Source organism: Eretmochelys imbricata, chromosome 1 (assembly GCF_965152235.1).
Source record: "Eretmochelys imbricata isolate rEreImb1 chromosome 1, rEreImb1.hap1, whole genome shotgun sequence".
Classification (NCBI taxonomy): domain Eukaryota; kingdom Metazoa; phylum Chordata; order Testudines; family Cheloniidae; genus Eretmochelys; species Eretmochelys imbricata.
Window position 1 is genome coordinate 267,552,200 of NC_135572.1, and position 17,267 is coordinate 267,569,466.

Here is a 17,267-nt window from a genome sequence, read left to right on the forward strand (position 1 = left end):
TGTCTGGAAATGCAATCTTTAAAGGACTTATAAATAGTAACCAATAGTAATGACCTTCATCTTTTTAGATTCAACAGTTGGAGGTGCTGCTGCTTCAAATTATGCAAATTCCACTTGGGGTTCTGGAGCCGCCTCCAACAACGGCACCGGCACCAACGCCAACCCAACTCACGTCTGGGACAAGGTGATTGTAGACGGGTCTGACATGGAAGAGTGGCCTTGTATTGCCAGCAAAGACGCTGAGTCTTCTTCCGAAAACACCACCGATAACAACAGTGCCTCGAACCCTGGCTCAGAGAAGAGCACTCTGCCAGGAAGCACCACTAGTAACAAAGGAAAAGGAAGCCAGTGTCAGTCTGGAAGTGCTGGGAGCGAATGTAATCTTGGGGCCTGGAAGTCTGACCCCAAAGCTAAATCTGTTCAATCTTCCAACCCTGCTGCAGAGAGTAACAATGGACTAGGAAATTGGAGGAACTTGAGTGGGCAGGACAGAATAGGCCCTGGTTCTGGCTTCAGCAACTTTAACCCAAAAAGCAACCCATCTGCCTGGCCAGCACTGGTTCAAGAGGGCAATTCTAGGAAAGGGATTTTGGAGTCTGATAATGGTAACGCCAATGCACAGATTAGCACAGTAGGTCAGACCTCTAGGGAACAGCAGTCAAAGATGGAAAACGCGGGTGTTAACTTTGTTGTCTCTGGCAGAGAACAGGCTCAAATACATAACACTGATGGACCAAAAAATGGAAACACTAACTCCTTGAACTTAAGTTCGCCAAACCCTATGGAGAATAAGGGAATGCCCTTTGAAATGGGCTTGGGGAACCCCTCCAGAAGCACTGATGCCCCTTCACAAAGCACTGGAGAAAGAAAGACTGGGAGTGTTGGATCTTGGGGTACATCTAGGGGGCCTTCTGGAACTGACACAGCCGCTGGACAAAGCAATTCTGGAAACCATGGGAACAATGGAAAGGATAGAGAGGACTCCTGGAAAGGAGTTTCTGTTCAAAAACCTAATGGGTCAAGAAATGATTCTTGGGATAACAACAACAGGTCTATGGGTGGTGGGTCTTGGAACTTTGGCCCTCAGCACTCAAATGAAAACAAATGGGGTGAAGGGAACAAATTGACATCTGGGGTCTCTCAGGGAGAATGGAAACAGCCGTCTGGGTCTGATGAACTGAAGATTGGAGAATGGAGTGGTCCAAACCAACCAAATTCTAGCACTGGAGCATGGGACAATCAAAAGGGCCACCCCCTTCCTGAAAACCAAGGCAATTCCCAGGCTCCCTGTTGGGGAAGATCTTCCAGCTCTACAGGAAGTGAGGTTGGAGGTCAAAGCACTGGAAGCAACCACAAAGCAGGAAGTAGTGACAGTCACAATTCTGGACGCCGATCATACAGGCCTACGCATCCTGATTGCCAGGCAGTCTTGCAGACTTTGCTGAGCAGGACTGATTTGGACCCCCGTGTGCTTTCAAACACTGGCTGGGGCCAAACTCAAATTAAGCAAGATACAGTTTGGGATATTGAAGAGATGCCAAGGCCTGAGGGGAAATCTGATAAAGGAACTGAGGGGTGGGAGAGCTCTGCCACACAGACAAAGAACTCAGGGGGCTGGGGAGATGCACCCAGCCAAAGCAATCAAAACAAGTCTGGATGGGGTGAGCTCTCAACCCCCACAGAGTGGAAGGACCCCAAAAACACAGGAGGGTGGAATGACTATAAGAACAACAATTCTAGCTGGGGAGGAGTAAGATCAGAAGAAAAGACCTCTTCCTCTTGGAATGACAGTTCCAACAAGGATCAAGGGTGGGGTGGACGGCAACCTAATCAAGGATGGTCTTCAGGAAAGAACGGTTGGGGAGAGGAAGTTGACCAAACGAAAAACAGTAATTGGGAAGGTGCAGGAAACAAACCAGTGTCGGGTTGGGGTGAAGGTGGGCAAAATGAGATTGGGACTTGGGGTAATGGTGCAAATGCAAATGCTGCTTCAAAGGGTGGATGGGATGATTGTAAAAGAACGCCAGCATGGAATGAGACTGGTCGACAGTCCAATTCCTGGAATAAGCAGCACCAGCAGCAGCAGGAGGCTTCTGGCTCCTGGGGTCCTCCACCGCCACCACCTCCAAGTAATGGGCGACCTCCAAATCCAAACTGGAACAGTGGGCCACAGCCAGCTGCCCCCAAGGATGAGGAACCCAGTGGCTGGGAAGAACCGTCTCCACAGTCGATCAGTCGGAAAATGGATATTGATGATGGCACTTCAGCATGGGGAGACCCTAGCAGTTATAACTACAAGAATGTGAACCTGTGGGACAAGAACTCGCAAGGGGGACAGGCTCCACGAGAACAAAGCCTGCCTACTCCAATGACTAGCAAATCAACAGCATCAGGTACTGTTTTGCTTCCTTCTCTTCAGTAGAGTATGAGAGACTAAATGTCTAAACCAGGGGTTCTCAAACTGGGGGTCGTGACCCCTTGGAGTCATGAGATTATTATGTGGGGGGGTTGTGAGATGTCAGCCTCCATCCCCAAACCCTGCTTCACGTCCATCATTTATAATAGTGTTAAATGTAAAAATGGGTTTTTAATTTATAAAGGGGGGGCACACTCAGGCTTGCTGTGTGAAAGGGGTCACCAATACAGAAGTTTGAAAACCATTAATCTAAACAAATGTTGAGTATGCAACCTCCAAATCCATAGCTAGTTTTACCCCATTAGCAAAATTAAACTCTCATTTGAGTATTTGGCTTGTGCGTGTTGATAACTTATCAACCGTTCTGTTCAGAAAAGTGACTGTAAAAATGGAACCACTGAGTGTCACCATTATTGTACTTTAATGACTTCCATCTGAACATTGCTCCGTTTTACAAGTAAAAGGGTGTTTTCTTTAGCTAACTAGCCTGCAAACTCCACCTAAGCTCTGAGAGGCAAGATGTGTTCTTATTTGTGCATCATTACCAGTAAAAGATTTTGCAGGCCAAATTCTGCCCTCACTTATATCTGTAAAACCCTATTGTCTTCAGAGAAATTGCACGTATTCAACTTAAAACATGATTGTGCTCTGCATTTAGAATTTAGTTAATAATCGAGATCATATGTGAGCCAGATTATAACCTGTTTTACTCTCCCATAGCTGTCCTGTGCCATCAAGAATAAAAAATAGTAATTTTTTTTTTTGCTTCTAAAGTAAGCAGCTAAGAGTTAGAATACAGAGAGTAGAATGATAAGGTGCCATTTTTACATAGTAATTTTTCTGACCATGTCACACTTTAAAGGATATTTATTTTTTGATGTGCACTTAAATTTATCCCTGTTCTTCAGTATATTAAACTTCCGTACAACCTGGTACTAATAATTGGTCATGGGAAAAGTTATCTGAGTACGTTAGCATCAGGGATAGGCTTCATATCTAACTTGATACTATAGTAATATTGTTTTTCATAGCATTTCTAAAGTGAAGGTCTTCTTCCTTTTCATTCCTAGAACTGAGAGTCAGGTCCCTGCCCTGGGTGTAGTGTTTGCAACTGAGTAATCCCAGTTTACGCTTTTTAATAGCATGAGCTACACCAGAAAAGCAGAAGCAGTAGGTTTTTTGGTGATGCTGTGCTGAATGTCAGTGAACAGTTCGTAAACTGTCCATAATGAAAACTCTCTTCTTTGTGCAGTCTGGAGCAAAAGCACACCACCTGCTCCAGATAATGGTACGTCTGCCTGGGGTGAGCCAAATGAAACCAGTCCCGGGTGGGGTGAAATAGATGATACAGGAGCATCGACAACAGGCTGGGGGAATGCACCTTCCAACGCCCCGAATACCATGAAACCTAGTGAGTATAGGCCAGTAATCAGCCATTTTTATAATGATGCTATAGATTTTAGTATCTGACTTCTGTATGTGGTTCACCTGCATATGTAGTGCATCCCATCCCAGTGAGGACCAGAAGAGACACTAAATGGTTTCTAAGGTGCTGATGGTGGTGGTTGAGTAAAAGTGCTTACAAATGACTAAAAACTATCAAAAGCAAGACAGAATCTTAGTTTACAGTATAGGTATATGAACAGGTTTGATCTTATTATTGATACAACATTTGGGCATCTCAACCAGGTGAATTAGTTGCTTTTTCTTTCTCAAAAGGACCTCCTCCCCATGCCACATACCCAAATACTTCATAGTAGGGAACTAGCATCCAAGATAAATCCCCTTCTCTTGTAATATCAGAATTATGAACTTGCAGTTTATCCTTAGCCAAAAACTCTCTATTGTAGATCATGGTTATACAGGCAGAAGGTCTATACGCTGCAGCAACAAGTTTTTTCTCGTTCTAGTTTTATGGCTAGTAAAAGCTATATTTTAAGGCTGAGAAGGCTGCTTTTTTAACTCCCTGTTTTCACTTGCTTGTAATTTTCTGGGAATTATTGTTGGGGCTCAGTCTTCACATGCCCAAAGATTAGTTTTCAATAAATAAATAAATAATTAAATCAGAGCAGAATAGGTACAGACTTAGTTATATAAGCATGAAAAAGTTTTTGCATCTTTTAAAATAATTCAAAGCTTTTTTGTGCTCAAGCCAAATGACTAGCCTTTTCAGTTGTTTACTTAGATATATTCACCAGTGAATGAAGTCCTGCTGAACTTCTGAAAAACATGATTTTGGTAATTTTGAAATTAGAATGACTGTTATATGATTGCACATATATAGGGTTTTGTGGAAATCCTTTCTACCAGCACAGGTAGTGTATTTTTAAGGGGAAAAAGTATGTGTGGGGCGAGGGAGTTAAAAGCAAACAAACAAAGTGAATACTGCATTGCAAAATTCTTCTCAAAGCAAGTAACTCTTATTTGATGGGCAAGTAAGGCGTGTGTTTGTACACACACTTTTTTTCATGCTTGTATAACAAGCTACATATATTTAATGCACACTCACACACACAAACACACATTGAAAATCAGCACCATGATTAAAGATGTTGGGAAGTTGATTTTGTGCCTGGGCTGGTTCATCGACTGGGTACTTTTATAGGACATCGTTTAGAGTGTGAATTCAGATACACAGATCAAGACATTTAAAAGGAAAAGTTCCCACAACAGTGATGTCACCTGAATAGTTTACTGTGTATGTTAAGTTACTTGTTTAACTTTATACATAGGAATAAAAAATATTATTGTACATATTTTCAGTATAGCAGTTATTCTTGCTATGGGAACATTACCTTTCGAGTTTCCTGATTTGTGTATTCAAATTTTCAGCCACAATATGCATTAAACCCCCTTATTCCTTATTTCCCCTCCCCCCCCCCAAGACAATTCAAGGCTTAAGCAGGAGAAAGATGATGGAAAACCAATTTTGGGAAGATAGGTAGGTAGGTGGAGTAGCAAGGCAAGGGAGGAGCAGCATGATGAGTGGAGTAGTAGTGGGAAGGAAGTGTTGGTCAGCAGACAAGGAAGGGGTTGAGAAACATGTTGGCTGGGCAGAAGTAACTGCAGTTACACGGTTGGGTAGGCCAGCTGGCATAGGAGGGAGTAGGAGGTAGTTAGGCAGCCTAGCTGGGGAAGGAACACGCCTTCTCTAGTTTTGTAAGATGAAATGGTTGTAGCATTTGAGTAGCAATGCAACCCTTTGTTTAAATGACAACACCAACATGTCGCTAGAGTGAACCAAGACATTAACCTCTTGTTTTCGCGTTTTGTTACTTTGGTGCGCATATGTTGAAACATGAGCAATACTTAAGGTACCTCTCCCAGATTATTCTGCTCACTTCTTAATCTGAACAGAAACTGATCCTGCATTTCTAAGAGTTCATAAGGAGAATGCCAGTAGTTTTTATATCGGATCCTAGTAAAAATACAAACAGTGTGAAGATGCATGGTGTATTTCTGTGTGGAAAGTTTTCAACATATCAGATTTCTGACCAGTGTCTGAGAATTAAATCGGAGTTTTCCAGAACAGAGTTCTATTGTCAGCCATGCTTAAAGGTCAACATACTAGTCGTTTGATAGAGAAATGTGATGAAGGTTTTAATACTGGGGGTTTTTTTCTAATAGAGTGTTAAGGACTTTGAAGGAAAAAAATTTGCACTGAAAACTGGTTTTTGATATAGGTTAACCAGATGGACTAAATTCCTCAATTACGTTAATTTAAGAGAGCCTCTGGAATCCTTTCCTCTACACTGGAAATTATGAGCTCCTTGTAGGTCAGTTTCTTTATTGAGAGAAGGGACGTTTCCCCTGTAAATTTAAAGTCAAAGGCATTTGATATGTTTGAAGCTAAAGTGCTCTTACAATACAAAATACTTGAAAAATATAGCACACTACTCCGCACTAATAAATCTTTTAGGTGTTGTGCTTTGTGCAGTTTTCTGCATTAGAATAAAATGAAGGAAAGTTTTGGGGTTTTTTTAGATTAATAACAGCAGCTGTGTACTAAACATCCCACTGATCTTGCCATAGAATGTCATAAAATTTGTCTGTTAGGAGTTGTATTGGCTCACTTTTGAAATATATATAGTTATATCTGTGTGTATATATATTTTTTTTTTCCTTGAAGGTTCGAAATCTATGCAAGATGGCTGGGTGGAGAATGATGGGCCAGTAACAGGAACACGTCATTCAAGCTGGGAAGAGGAGGAGGAAGGAGGAGTCTGGAACACAGCAGGCTCTCAAGGAAGCAGTTCCTCCCACAACTCAACAAACTGGGGACAAGGAGGAAAGAAACCACAAATTAAGGTAAGAAACCTCATGCTTGAATGATCTGTAATGACCATATACTCTTGAAAGCAGATATAACTAATATGTTATGCACTTCTCTTTTATAAACAAGAACTATTGTAGTGGAGAATTCATCTGTAGAAGTGCAGTTGCGGTCGTGTGTGATGTGACACACTCTTGTTTTTATGAAATATGGCTATTAAGACTTGTAACTCCAACAGAGATTGCCAGAAACATTGTGGCATGGGTGCTGCAGAGCCATTACAGAATGAGACTGAGCAACAAGTGTCCAAGGGTTATCGCTCTTTGGGTGACACATCACGCTACATTAGGCTGCTGCTGCCTCTCCTTACACAGCCTGTTGAAGTTCTGATTCCATTCTCACTTCTGGTAGTAACACACTCTTATTTCTGCTCGATTTTGGGTTCGCGCCTTTGTTCTTATTAACTTGTGGCAGCAGACAGAAGTAAATGACTCTGCACTTGGCTGCAACACTGATCTAACTGCTCTGCAGAGGATAGCGCATGTGAGATGTTCTTTTGTAGTGTTGAGTACTGTGTTAAGATTAAGAAGACTACCTATAGCCAGGGGCTGGGCTTTGGCTGCTCCTGGGCTAAGATAAGGTGCAAAACAAAACAGTCTTATTGTGGTGTTGTATGGATTTCGCAGTTCCTGCTTTGGACAAATTGATTCCCTTTCATTTCAATCTCTATTTCTTGCTTCTTTTTTTAAAGACACTTCATTTTTTATCCTAAGCACAAAAGCAATTATCTGTAAACTTTTCTTTTCAGCTTTTTTTTTTAAAGTGTTATGTTGCCAATTTCTGCTTTCAGTTTTGTTTTTGATCATTCACAAATCACAACAGGACCAAATTGAAAGCCAACTGAATTCAGCACAATGCTGATTGAGAGGAAGCTTCTGAAAGGAAGCAAAGCAGAGACCTCTACATAAAAGGAAGTATGAAAATGGAGGAAAGATAAGGAATCTGTTTAATTACATATCTGTTCTTGTTTTTTAGTGTTCATTAAAAGGAGGAAATAGTGATTCGTGGATGAACCCTTTATCCAAACAGTTTTCAAACATGGGATTGCTAGTAAGTGGCTTTTTAAAAATGTCATAATCCAATTGAGAAGCACTGATATTTGTGTAGTAAGCAAAATTCTAAATTCAGATATTCACCAGCCAGTGTTTATTAACTAATTGCATTTTCATTCCCATTCTTTTATTCCAATACCGATAGTTGGTGGCTATTTCAAACTCCACTTACTAGTCAGAATATTTCTTTCTGGAAACTAAAATACTTTAAAAATCCAAGTGGATTTCATGGTTGCCACAGTTGTGGGGTTGCAATTCATTTGCAAACAATGGATGGTCTTGTGCTTAAGGTGCTGGACTAGAACTGTGGACATGTGGGCTTAATTTCTGGCTCTGCCACAGACTTGTGTGAATTTGGGCAAGACAATATCACAGTACCTCAGTTCCCTGTCTGTAAAAAGGGGATATTTTCTTTATCCCACCCTTTTTCTTGTCTATTTAGAGTGTAAGCTCTTTGGAACAGGGACTTTTATGTGTAGTACAGCACCTAGCATAGATACAGCCCCAGTAATGGGGCCTTTAGGTGGAGCTGTAAGACAAATGCTACATCATTGTCAGTGGGAAGGTGCAGAGATCTGTGATGCCTTCTTTTCGTTGAAAATATGGTTCACCTATGAAAATGTTCAAGAATCCCAGACACACCACTTAATGGAGAGGTTTGAATTTTTCAAAACACTGTACACCATTAACTAATGTATCCTGTGAAGTAGCTATTTATTCTCATTATAGAATTGGGGAAATTGTGGTGCAAAGGTGCTGTGACATGTGACAAGCAGAATGTCGCTGGCAGAGCTGGGATTAGAATCTAGGAGCTCTTGGCACCCAGTCTCAAATTCAGTCCACTAGATCATGCTGCCTCTTAAAGTTATGGGAACACCCTGTCCCAGACTGCCAACAGAAGAATAATTTGGCAGCACATTTTAAGATTTGATGACTTGACAAGTCACGAGAAGAGCTGTCATTCTGGCTGCTACTCTAATAATTTGATCCCTTGACATGAGGACAGAGGTTAATTTCTCAGAGCAGCTGTTCGGACATCTCTTTCTGTCTGTGGCATGATGAGTTCATGTGTCTAGTGGCATTTTAGGAAATTTAACACCAAATACAGGTGGGATTAGGTGTGTTCAAGGTTGCATCAGGATTGTTTTTCTTTGATATAGTTTAGGACATTACTTTCATTCACACTGGCACACCCTTCCACATTTCCAATACGCATCTTTAATGAAGGCTGTTTCTGCCGTGTTCTCGAACTTTGCTGAGGAGTCAGACCAGTGTCTTTTTTTGCTCTTCTTTCAGAGTCAAACTGAGGACACTCAAGGCAGTAAGATGGACTTGTCTGTAGGTGCGTATAACTTCATTAAAATGCATTTGGCATGATAGCTGATATTATGCATGTGACATGCTTATCTTTAGGAAGGGGCACATTTCATTATTTATGAGCTTTGTTCTTTAATAGCAGGATAGAGCAGCAGCATCCAGTTTGTTGGCTGCAGGATTTATACAGATAATGCAGCTGCTGCTGATGAGACACACTGGGCTGGGGAATATCTGCATAGAATGGAGGGGTGCTTAAAAAAAAAAAATTGATGTAGTGCTCAGTTTTGTTGCTTCCAGAAGGTGGAGCATCCCTTGTCACATGACTTTGCTAGGTGGAAAAGGGAAGTCTACTAGCTGTTGGTATTAGGACATCCCAATTACCAGTCCCTTAGGACTGATATGCAGGAAAAGAAAGTCTCTTTATTGTACTTTAATGCAGTTGAGCTGCTGCTGAGTAGGAATAGATTTATCACCCTTGATGGCCTGACCACAAACATCAGGGATCTTTAAATGGGTCATACTGTGTGAGGGGTGTCGTCATAAATGATAGTTGGAAGTGGTCTCTTGGATTATCTGGTCTAGGTTTCTGTATCAGTTTTATCTAATCTCAGTTGATTGCGTCCTAATTTGCCATAACTTCCTTGTTAAGCAGACTGTTTCACTAGACTAGATGATTGACTTTGTCACCAGAAATGCTTTCCTAATTTCCACGTTGAATATCTACTTAAATGCATTGTTCTTCTCCAAGTGGCCTCTGCATATTCACACTTGTGGGATTGAGGTGCCTGGTATCTTCTGGTGACTAGTGTCCATTAAAGCCACTCACATCCCTCTCGTTTCTATTCTCAAAGGTTACAAAGGTATAGAAGAGGGAGTGGCCCGTTCAGTTCTTCCTAACCACCGCACTTACAGCAAGCTTGTATCACGCACTGTGTCCTCAGCACTTCCCTTCATAGTTCGTTTGTTTGTTTGTTTTTTGTTGATACTTTGGAGTCTGTTTTTGTTTCCAGTTAGATGGTCAGTATGTTAGTCAGCTTTTCTTGGGGTGGGGAAGAGGAGGAAGAGGCTCTGATAGCATGAATATGCTCTGAACCCACAAAAGCAGGTGGCCTGCCTCATCCGCCTGCTGACAAAGGAAGCTCTTCAGGGTCAATTGACTAAGGCTGGCATTGTACATGTCCAGTATTGATACTGGAGATCAGCTCACCATAGTGGCTCCATGCCTATCGTAAATGGCACCAAGCTCCTTGCATCCTTCCTGCTCAACCAAGTCCAGTGCCAGAGAACCAGCACCTCTTGGCTCTAGAGAACCATGTGCCAAAGTAGTTCTGGTCACTGGGTCCATCCAAGTCAGCAGATTCCAATGCTGAGGACTGCACACCATCAACTGAAGAATCATTTACCAAAGTGGTTCTGTGCCCAGCATGACTGGCACTGAGGTCCCTGGATCTCCAAAAGTGGTGCATGAATCCACCCCCATTTTTACACTGTGAACAGCTGAGGAGATGTGGGTCAGGACATTTAAGATATGCTTTACTATGAAAGGCAAAGAAAGAACATACCCATCAGAAGAAGTCCCAGATGGTTAACTGGGGTACTCACCTTGATATCCAACCTCTTCAACTCTACAGTGAATGACCTCCACATTAATGTAGCAGAGTGGAGAACTATCTGTCTGGCGTACAAATTTTTCTCCCTTTGATCAAATCCAAACCTGTTCAGATTCTAATAGACACCACAGTACTGTATTATGCTCATTGCCATGGAGGGTTTTGATCTAGCCCAGTGGTTCTCAAACTTTTTTTTTCGCAGTCCACTTGAAAATTACTGAGGTTCTCAGCGGACCACTTAATGATCTTTCCAAATGTTGTTTGTACTGTTAGCTAACTATTGTAAAGCGCTTTGGATAAAAGTGCTATATAAAAAAACCTTAATAATAATTAGCTTTCTTCTACAAATAAAAGCACACAACTGATACTTTAATATCAGTAGTCTTACCTTCTTAATGTGATGGATGTGCCCTCTCTCCCCTGCCACGGCATCCCCCGAACTGGGGCTGGGTAGGATGGGGGGGCGGTCTCCATCTTTTCCCCTGCCGCAGCAGTGCCCGAGCTGGGACTCCTGTTTTTGAGTCCCTCCGGTGGCGGCTCGACCCACAAGCAGTATGTGTGGGAATACCCTTCTCCAGGCCTCAACCATCACTGTCCCTAGTCACAGATGCATCAACAAAGGAATGGGGGGCACACCTAGGAAGACTCAGGACCCAAGGTCTTTGGTCCCAGGCAGAACTTTCGCTGCACATCAACATCAGGGAGCTGCGTGCAATTTGCCTCGCTTGCCAGATGTTTCAAACCCATCAGCAGGGCAGATATGTATCAGTATTGACAGACAATACCACAGCAATGTTTTATATAAACAGACGGGTGGTGCTCACTCCTCTCCCTTGTGTCAGTAAGCCCTCAAGCTGTGAGACGCCTTTCATCTCCCACTCCATACACTTGGATGCATCATACGTTCCGGGCTGCAGAATGAACTGGCCGATCACCTCAGCAGGTCCTTTCATGGCCACGAGTGGTCCCTCCACCCGGATGTCACGATGAACATTTTCCAAAAGTGGGGATTTCTCTCAGTAGACCTGTTCATGAAACAGTGCAACAGGAAGTGTCAGCAGTTCTGTTCCTTCCTGAGCCACAGCCCGGGCTCACTCATGGATGCCTTTCTCCTCCCTTCATATGCATTCCTGTCCTTCCTGCTCATTCACAAAGTCCTGCTGAAGGTCCGACGAGAGGAACCATCAATAATCTTGATAGCACAAGCATTGCCATGTCAGCACTGGTTCACCATGTTTCTAGACCTGTCAACGGACATGCCTATAACTCTGCCCCTGGTCCCAGACTTGATCGCGCAGGACCATGGCTGTCTCCAGCATCCCACTCTAGTCTCTCCACCTCATGGCATGGAAACTCCATGGCTAAACCCATTTGAGCTTGCATGTTCACACTCAGGGAAGTTCTCCTAGGCAGCAGAAAGCCATCCAATCGGGCCACTTGTCTGGCTAAGTGGAAGAGGTTCCCGATTTGGTCACTGCAGAAGGGCATTCCTCTGTTACGGTCATCAATTCGTTTCATCCTGGACTATTTGCTTCACCTAAAACAGCAGGGCCTTTGTTCATAGTCAATAAAGATGCACCTGGCCACTATTTCGGCTTTCCATCTCGGCTCAGCTGGATGGTCAGTATTCACTAACTCCATGCTTGGCCGCTTCCTTGAAGGGCTAGATAGACTGTACCCTCAACTAAGGCAGACGATTTCACCATGGGATCTCAACCTGGTGCTCTGGAGGCTGATGGGCCCTCCCTTCCAGCCCCTATCAACCTGCTCTCTACTTTACGTTTCTTGGAAGGTGGCATCCCTTGTGGCTATAACATCAGCCAGGAGGGTGTCCGAGCTCAAGGCCCTGACTCCTGAGCCCCCTTATACTGTGCTTTATAAAAACAAGGTGCAGCTGCCACCATATCCAGCTTTCCTCCTAAAGGTGGTTTCTCAATTTCACACAAATCAGGACATTTTTCTTCTAGTGTTCTTCCCTAAGCCGCATGCTAATAACTCAGAGAACAGATGCTCCATTCCCTTGATGTCAGATGAGCGTTCGCCTTTTACATTGAGCAGACAGAGCCATTTCAGAAATTGACGCAGCTCTTCATTGTGATTGCGGAGCAAATGAAGGGGTTCCCGGTGTTGTCCCAAAGATTCTCTTCATGGATCATGGCTTGTATCAGGGTGTGCTATGACCTAGCAAAGATACCGGCCCCAGCATTAACAGCACACTCAATAAGAGCGCAAGCTTCATCTGCAGCGTTCCTGGCACGGGTTCCTATTCAAGACATCTGCAGGGCAGCAATGTGGTCGTCTAGTCGCACTTTTACATCACACTACCCCATCACACGGCAGGCTAGAGACGACGCTGCATTTCGCAGAGCAGTGCTACAGTCTGTGGCTTGGTGAACTCTGACCCCTCCCCCTAGCGACTGCTTGAGAGTCTTCTGAGGTACAGAATGTTCTGATTCAAAGTCGAAAACGTTCAACAAGGCTTACTTATGGGACCAAGTGGAAATGTGTTTCGATATAGACTTTTTTACCATAACTTTCACCCTGTGGAGGCATCTATTCCTGTCATCTAGATTACCTGTTATCATTGAAACATTCAGATTTCTTTAATAGTTCTGTTAAAGTTCACCTAGCAGCAATATCTGTCTACCATCCTCCAGTACAGGAACATAAGATTTTTTTTTGTCCCCAAACCTACAGTCGTCAGAATTTTTAAGGGACTAAAGCACATTTTTTCACTTGTTAAAGATTTTTTCCCTTCCCTGAGACTTAAATATAGTCTTCATATCTCTGATGGAGTCTCTATTTGAACCTGTATCATTTCTGCTCTGTGTATCGTGTCTATTAAGAGGGCATTCTTGGTGGCTGTTACCTCTGCTGACAGAGTCAGAGAAATCCAAGCACTGATATCAGGACCACTTTATGCTGCCTTCCATAAAGATAGTTACCCTTCATTGTCATCCTAAATTTCTGCCTAAAGTGGTCCTGGACTTTTACTTAAATCAGTTTGTTCACTTACAAGTGTTCTTTCCAAGATCTCACTCATCCCTTGCAGAGGCTGAGCTCCACATTTTCGACGTTTTTAAGAACTATCTTGTATTGCCTCAACACAAGAAAATCATTCAGCAAATCACCAAGACTATTTGTAGCTTTTGATAATTAATCCAGATGGCAGGCTGTTTCAGAACAGAGACTCAAAATGAGTGTTAGACTGCATTAGAATTTCTTATGGAACGGAGTAAGTTAAAATCACTATCTCATCAAGGTACATTCTACTGTTAACTACTGATAACTACTCTCTGGGAATGATTTTCCAACCAGTTATGCACCCATCTCAGATCAGATTGTGATGTATCTAGGTTGCCAGCAGAGGCTGTGTGTAACTGGGGACAGTTCATTATTACCTTCTCAGCAACTTTGCCTATGAATCAGTGGTTAGTGACTGAACAGCAGTGAATGAAGCTGGCACTGAGTGTGGCTTTTTGAGAACAGGCTAGACAATAGCATGTTTCAGAATGGCTAGTTGAGTGCCCTCTCTGAAGAAGGTATTAACAATTTTTCAGCTACGAGCAATAGATTCCCATTATTTTGACTGTTCATGATGGGCATGCGTCTAGCTTGCTTAAGTTTCCAGATAATGGTTTTGGAAGCTCTCTGCTACTAAGCACGATTGTGACAAAGTGGCTAAGTTTATGCTACATTTTGCTGTGGTGTGTGTATCCTTGAAGATGAAGAGAGGTATCAGATTTACTCCATTTTGTCATAAAGTAGTGGAGAGTTCGTCACAGCAGGTTGTGGCTAGATCTGTGATGGAGAGGAGACAATTTGAGGGTTATAACTTGGTTGATTTTATGAACTGGAAAACTTCCCTGATGCTATACTTGTAGAGGAGGATCTCTTTGCCTTGTTCACTGCCACTGCATATGTTTGTACAAAAAAATTTGTACAAAATACTGTATTGTTTTTAAAGCAAATTGGCTTGTTTAATCTTACAATAAAACATAATCCTTGACTTTTTTCAGCATCTTTTACCAGGAGCGTAATGCTACGTTATAAAATAAATCCTTGTCCATACTGTTTTTCAGCCTTCAGAGGTATTTTCAATCCATTTTTAGCTGTGAATCTGTTGGAAAGAACAGGTATGATCGTGGTTGTTGGCACTGATATTTCACCCTCTTCCTTCCGTCTTATAGGTGGTCTCCCCGATAAGAAGTTTGATGTGGACAAACGAGCCATGAACCTTGGGGATTTTAATGATATAATGAGAAAGGATCGATCTGGGTTCCGTCCACCTAATTCCAAAGACATGGGAGCCACAGATAGTGGGCCTTATTTCGAGAAGGTGAGATAAATCTGTATGGTTAAACGAAATCCACCACCGCATTCACATAAAGTCCCAATTTCTATATACTCCTTTGGGGGGTAATAAACATCCAAAATAATGGAAGAGAATGTAATAATACATGAAATAAGATAAGATAGACATACATATGTAGAGCGAACGTAGGTAGAAAATTGAGCTGGGTTAAAGATACGCATGGATATATTAGAGTAGTCCTGAGAGTAATAAGTACAGTTCTGAAGAAAGATTATTTCTGAATACTACTCCACTCTTTTGCTGCGGGGGGAGAAGTCCATTTTGAACAGGTGCCAACAAAGTTCAGTAAAGAGTTTATCATAATGGTTCTTGTTTCTGTTTGGCTACTGACTGTACTTCTACATTCTAAAACTAAGTTTAAATCTAAATATATAGACAAAATCACAATTTTCCAAGACTTTCTTTCTGCTTTCATGTCTGCAAATTATCTGAAGCATTCTTTCTAGATTAGACTGTATCATGTGCTGTGTTTGTCCATTTACTGTTGGTTTCCCTACATCTGTTGTATGTTGCAGTACCATCTCTTTCATATCTTTACCTATTTTAAATGGGCACTGTCAACCTTTTTAAAGCAATTAATATTTGAAATCTAAATTATGATTTGCAGCGGGTCTCTGGATTCAAAATGTTTGTTTTAAATGCAGTTCGCTTGATTCAATAAAATGTGAAACAGGTAAAATGTTGTGGGCATTCTCTGTCCAATAAACATTTTTTTTTTAAAATGCATATTTTTAAACTACTCGATTTTGGGGTAACAGGCCAAACACCAGCTTTATGAACTTCCTCTGCTGGTCTAATTAACAAACACCATTTGCAGAGGTGCATACTGTGGACACAAATTGGTGTGTGCAAACAGAAGTGAATAATAGGAACTCATTCTAGCTGTATCTGCTGCTTTAATGGAAATAATCCCTATCTGAGAAGGACAAAATTAGTAAAGGAAGAATTTTTCTATGCATCTAAGAGGTTTTTTAAAAATACCTTCACCTCTACAGAAATTGCTGACCGTGGTTCCTTAACCAAAAATCTCCAAATGCCAGCAGTTAAATTGAATCAGAAGTTTGCCCTTGTAATTGTTGTTACAGACTACCTTTGCTTATTCCTGATCACTCACAGTCCTTCTTTCTCTCCTTTTGCATTCTGTTGCTTCACTAACCAACTCCTGCTGATTGGCTAACTACTGCTTCAGCTGACTTTGCCTTTCTCCAATCAAGATGGGTGCCTTGGGGATGAGGCTCCTTGCTCTCCCTTCTCCCCTTCTCCCAGCTACAAGTTGTCTCCCTCTGGTTCCACACTACCTAACATCAGCCTTGGGGCAATCGGCTCAGGGCTCAACCCCCAAAACTTCGCTGCTAGACAAGTAAGGAGGCCACCTTCTCAGATTTATTACTGCGTGGCTGCAACGTAGGCTTAATTCTGGTCAGCTGGTTTTCTTACAAGATTTATTGATCACTGACTACACAGTATAACGTATATTAACGTAGGTTTCAGATATGTTAACCCATCAAAAATCCACCTTCCTTCCTATTGTCCAGTATATATTTATTTTGTTTTTTGTTGGCTTCTTCTTGCCTGCAACACAGGATGATCTCCTAGTCTTTCATTTTAAGAGTGGTTTGCTCCAAATTTGTCTTGGACTTTTTTTATACAGTGACTTATATGTGGAAATATGTTTAAAGGAGTTAGTTATTTTTCTAAAAAGACTCAGCAAGAATAAAAGGATAGGAGACTGATTCCTAGTTAGTAACTATTAGGCCATGTCCAAGGGAGAAATAATATATACTTGCTGTACCTGGATAAAATAGTTGTAGGCAGTTAATTTATGGGTTATTGTGGCAGGATAGGTTGCAGGCATGCTATAAAATGGAGTAGTGAGAACACTAGTATTTTAATGTACCATGAGAGATTTGTGTTTGTGTGTGTTCAGGACATCACCCAGAGAATGTGGGTAAATCTCCAGAAATCTGCTCATAAATGGAATTAGACATAATTTTGAATTCTTTTTAGTACATCTGGTGATGTACTATTAATTATTTGTAAAGCTGGTCAGAAAATGGTAAGTATTTTCCATGAAAATTTTTGAAAAATATTCTTAAAAAAAAAACAAATTGAATTTTTGTTCTTCGAGTGCTGGTCTCTGTGTGTATACCACACATGGGTGCAC

The 17,267-nt window shown here is 41.9% G+C and overlaps 1 protein-coding gene across 10 annotated transcripts in view; it reads left to right on the forward strand.

Annotated features, from left to right (window-relative positions):
* Positions 1–17,267, forward strand: part of TNRC6B (trinucleotide repeat containing adaptor 6B) — a 217,522-nt gene that overhangs the window by 171,285 nt on the left and 28,970 nt on the right. For 8 of the 10 annotated variants that reach the window (XM_077830293.1, XM_077830327.1, XM_077830285.1 and 5 more), the window contains 6 exons: positions 69–2,393; positions 3,669–3,827; positions 6,546–6,724; positions 7,725–7,799; positions 9,098–9,143; positions 14,919–15,067. In XM_077830293.1, coding sequence (XP_077686419.1) covers positions 69–2,393; positions 3,669–3,827; positions 6,546–6,724; positions 7,725–7,799; positions 9,098–9,143; positions 14,919–15,067 — 2,933 coding nt within the window. The remainder of the gene's footprint in view (positions 1–68; positions 2,394–3,668; positions 3,828–6,545; positions 6,725–7,724; positions 7,800–9,097; positions 9,144–14,918; positions 15,068–17,267) is intronic. The other 2 variants (XM_077830350.1, XM_077830358.1) reach the window with 1 other exon arrangement.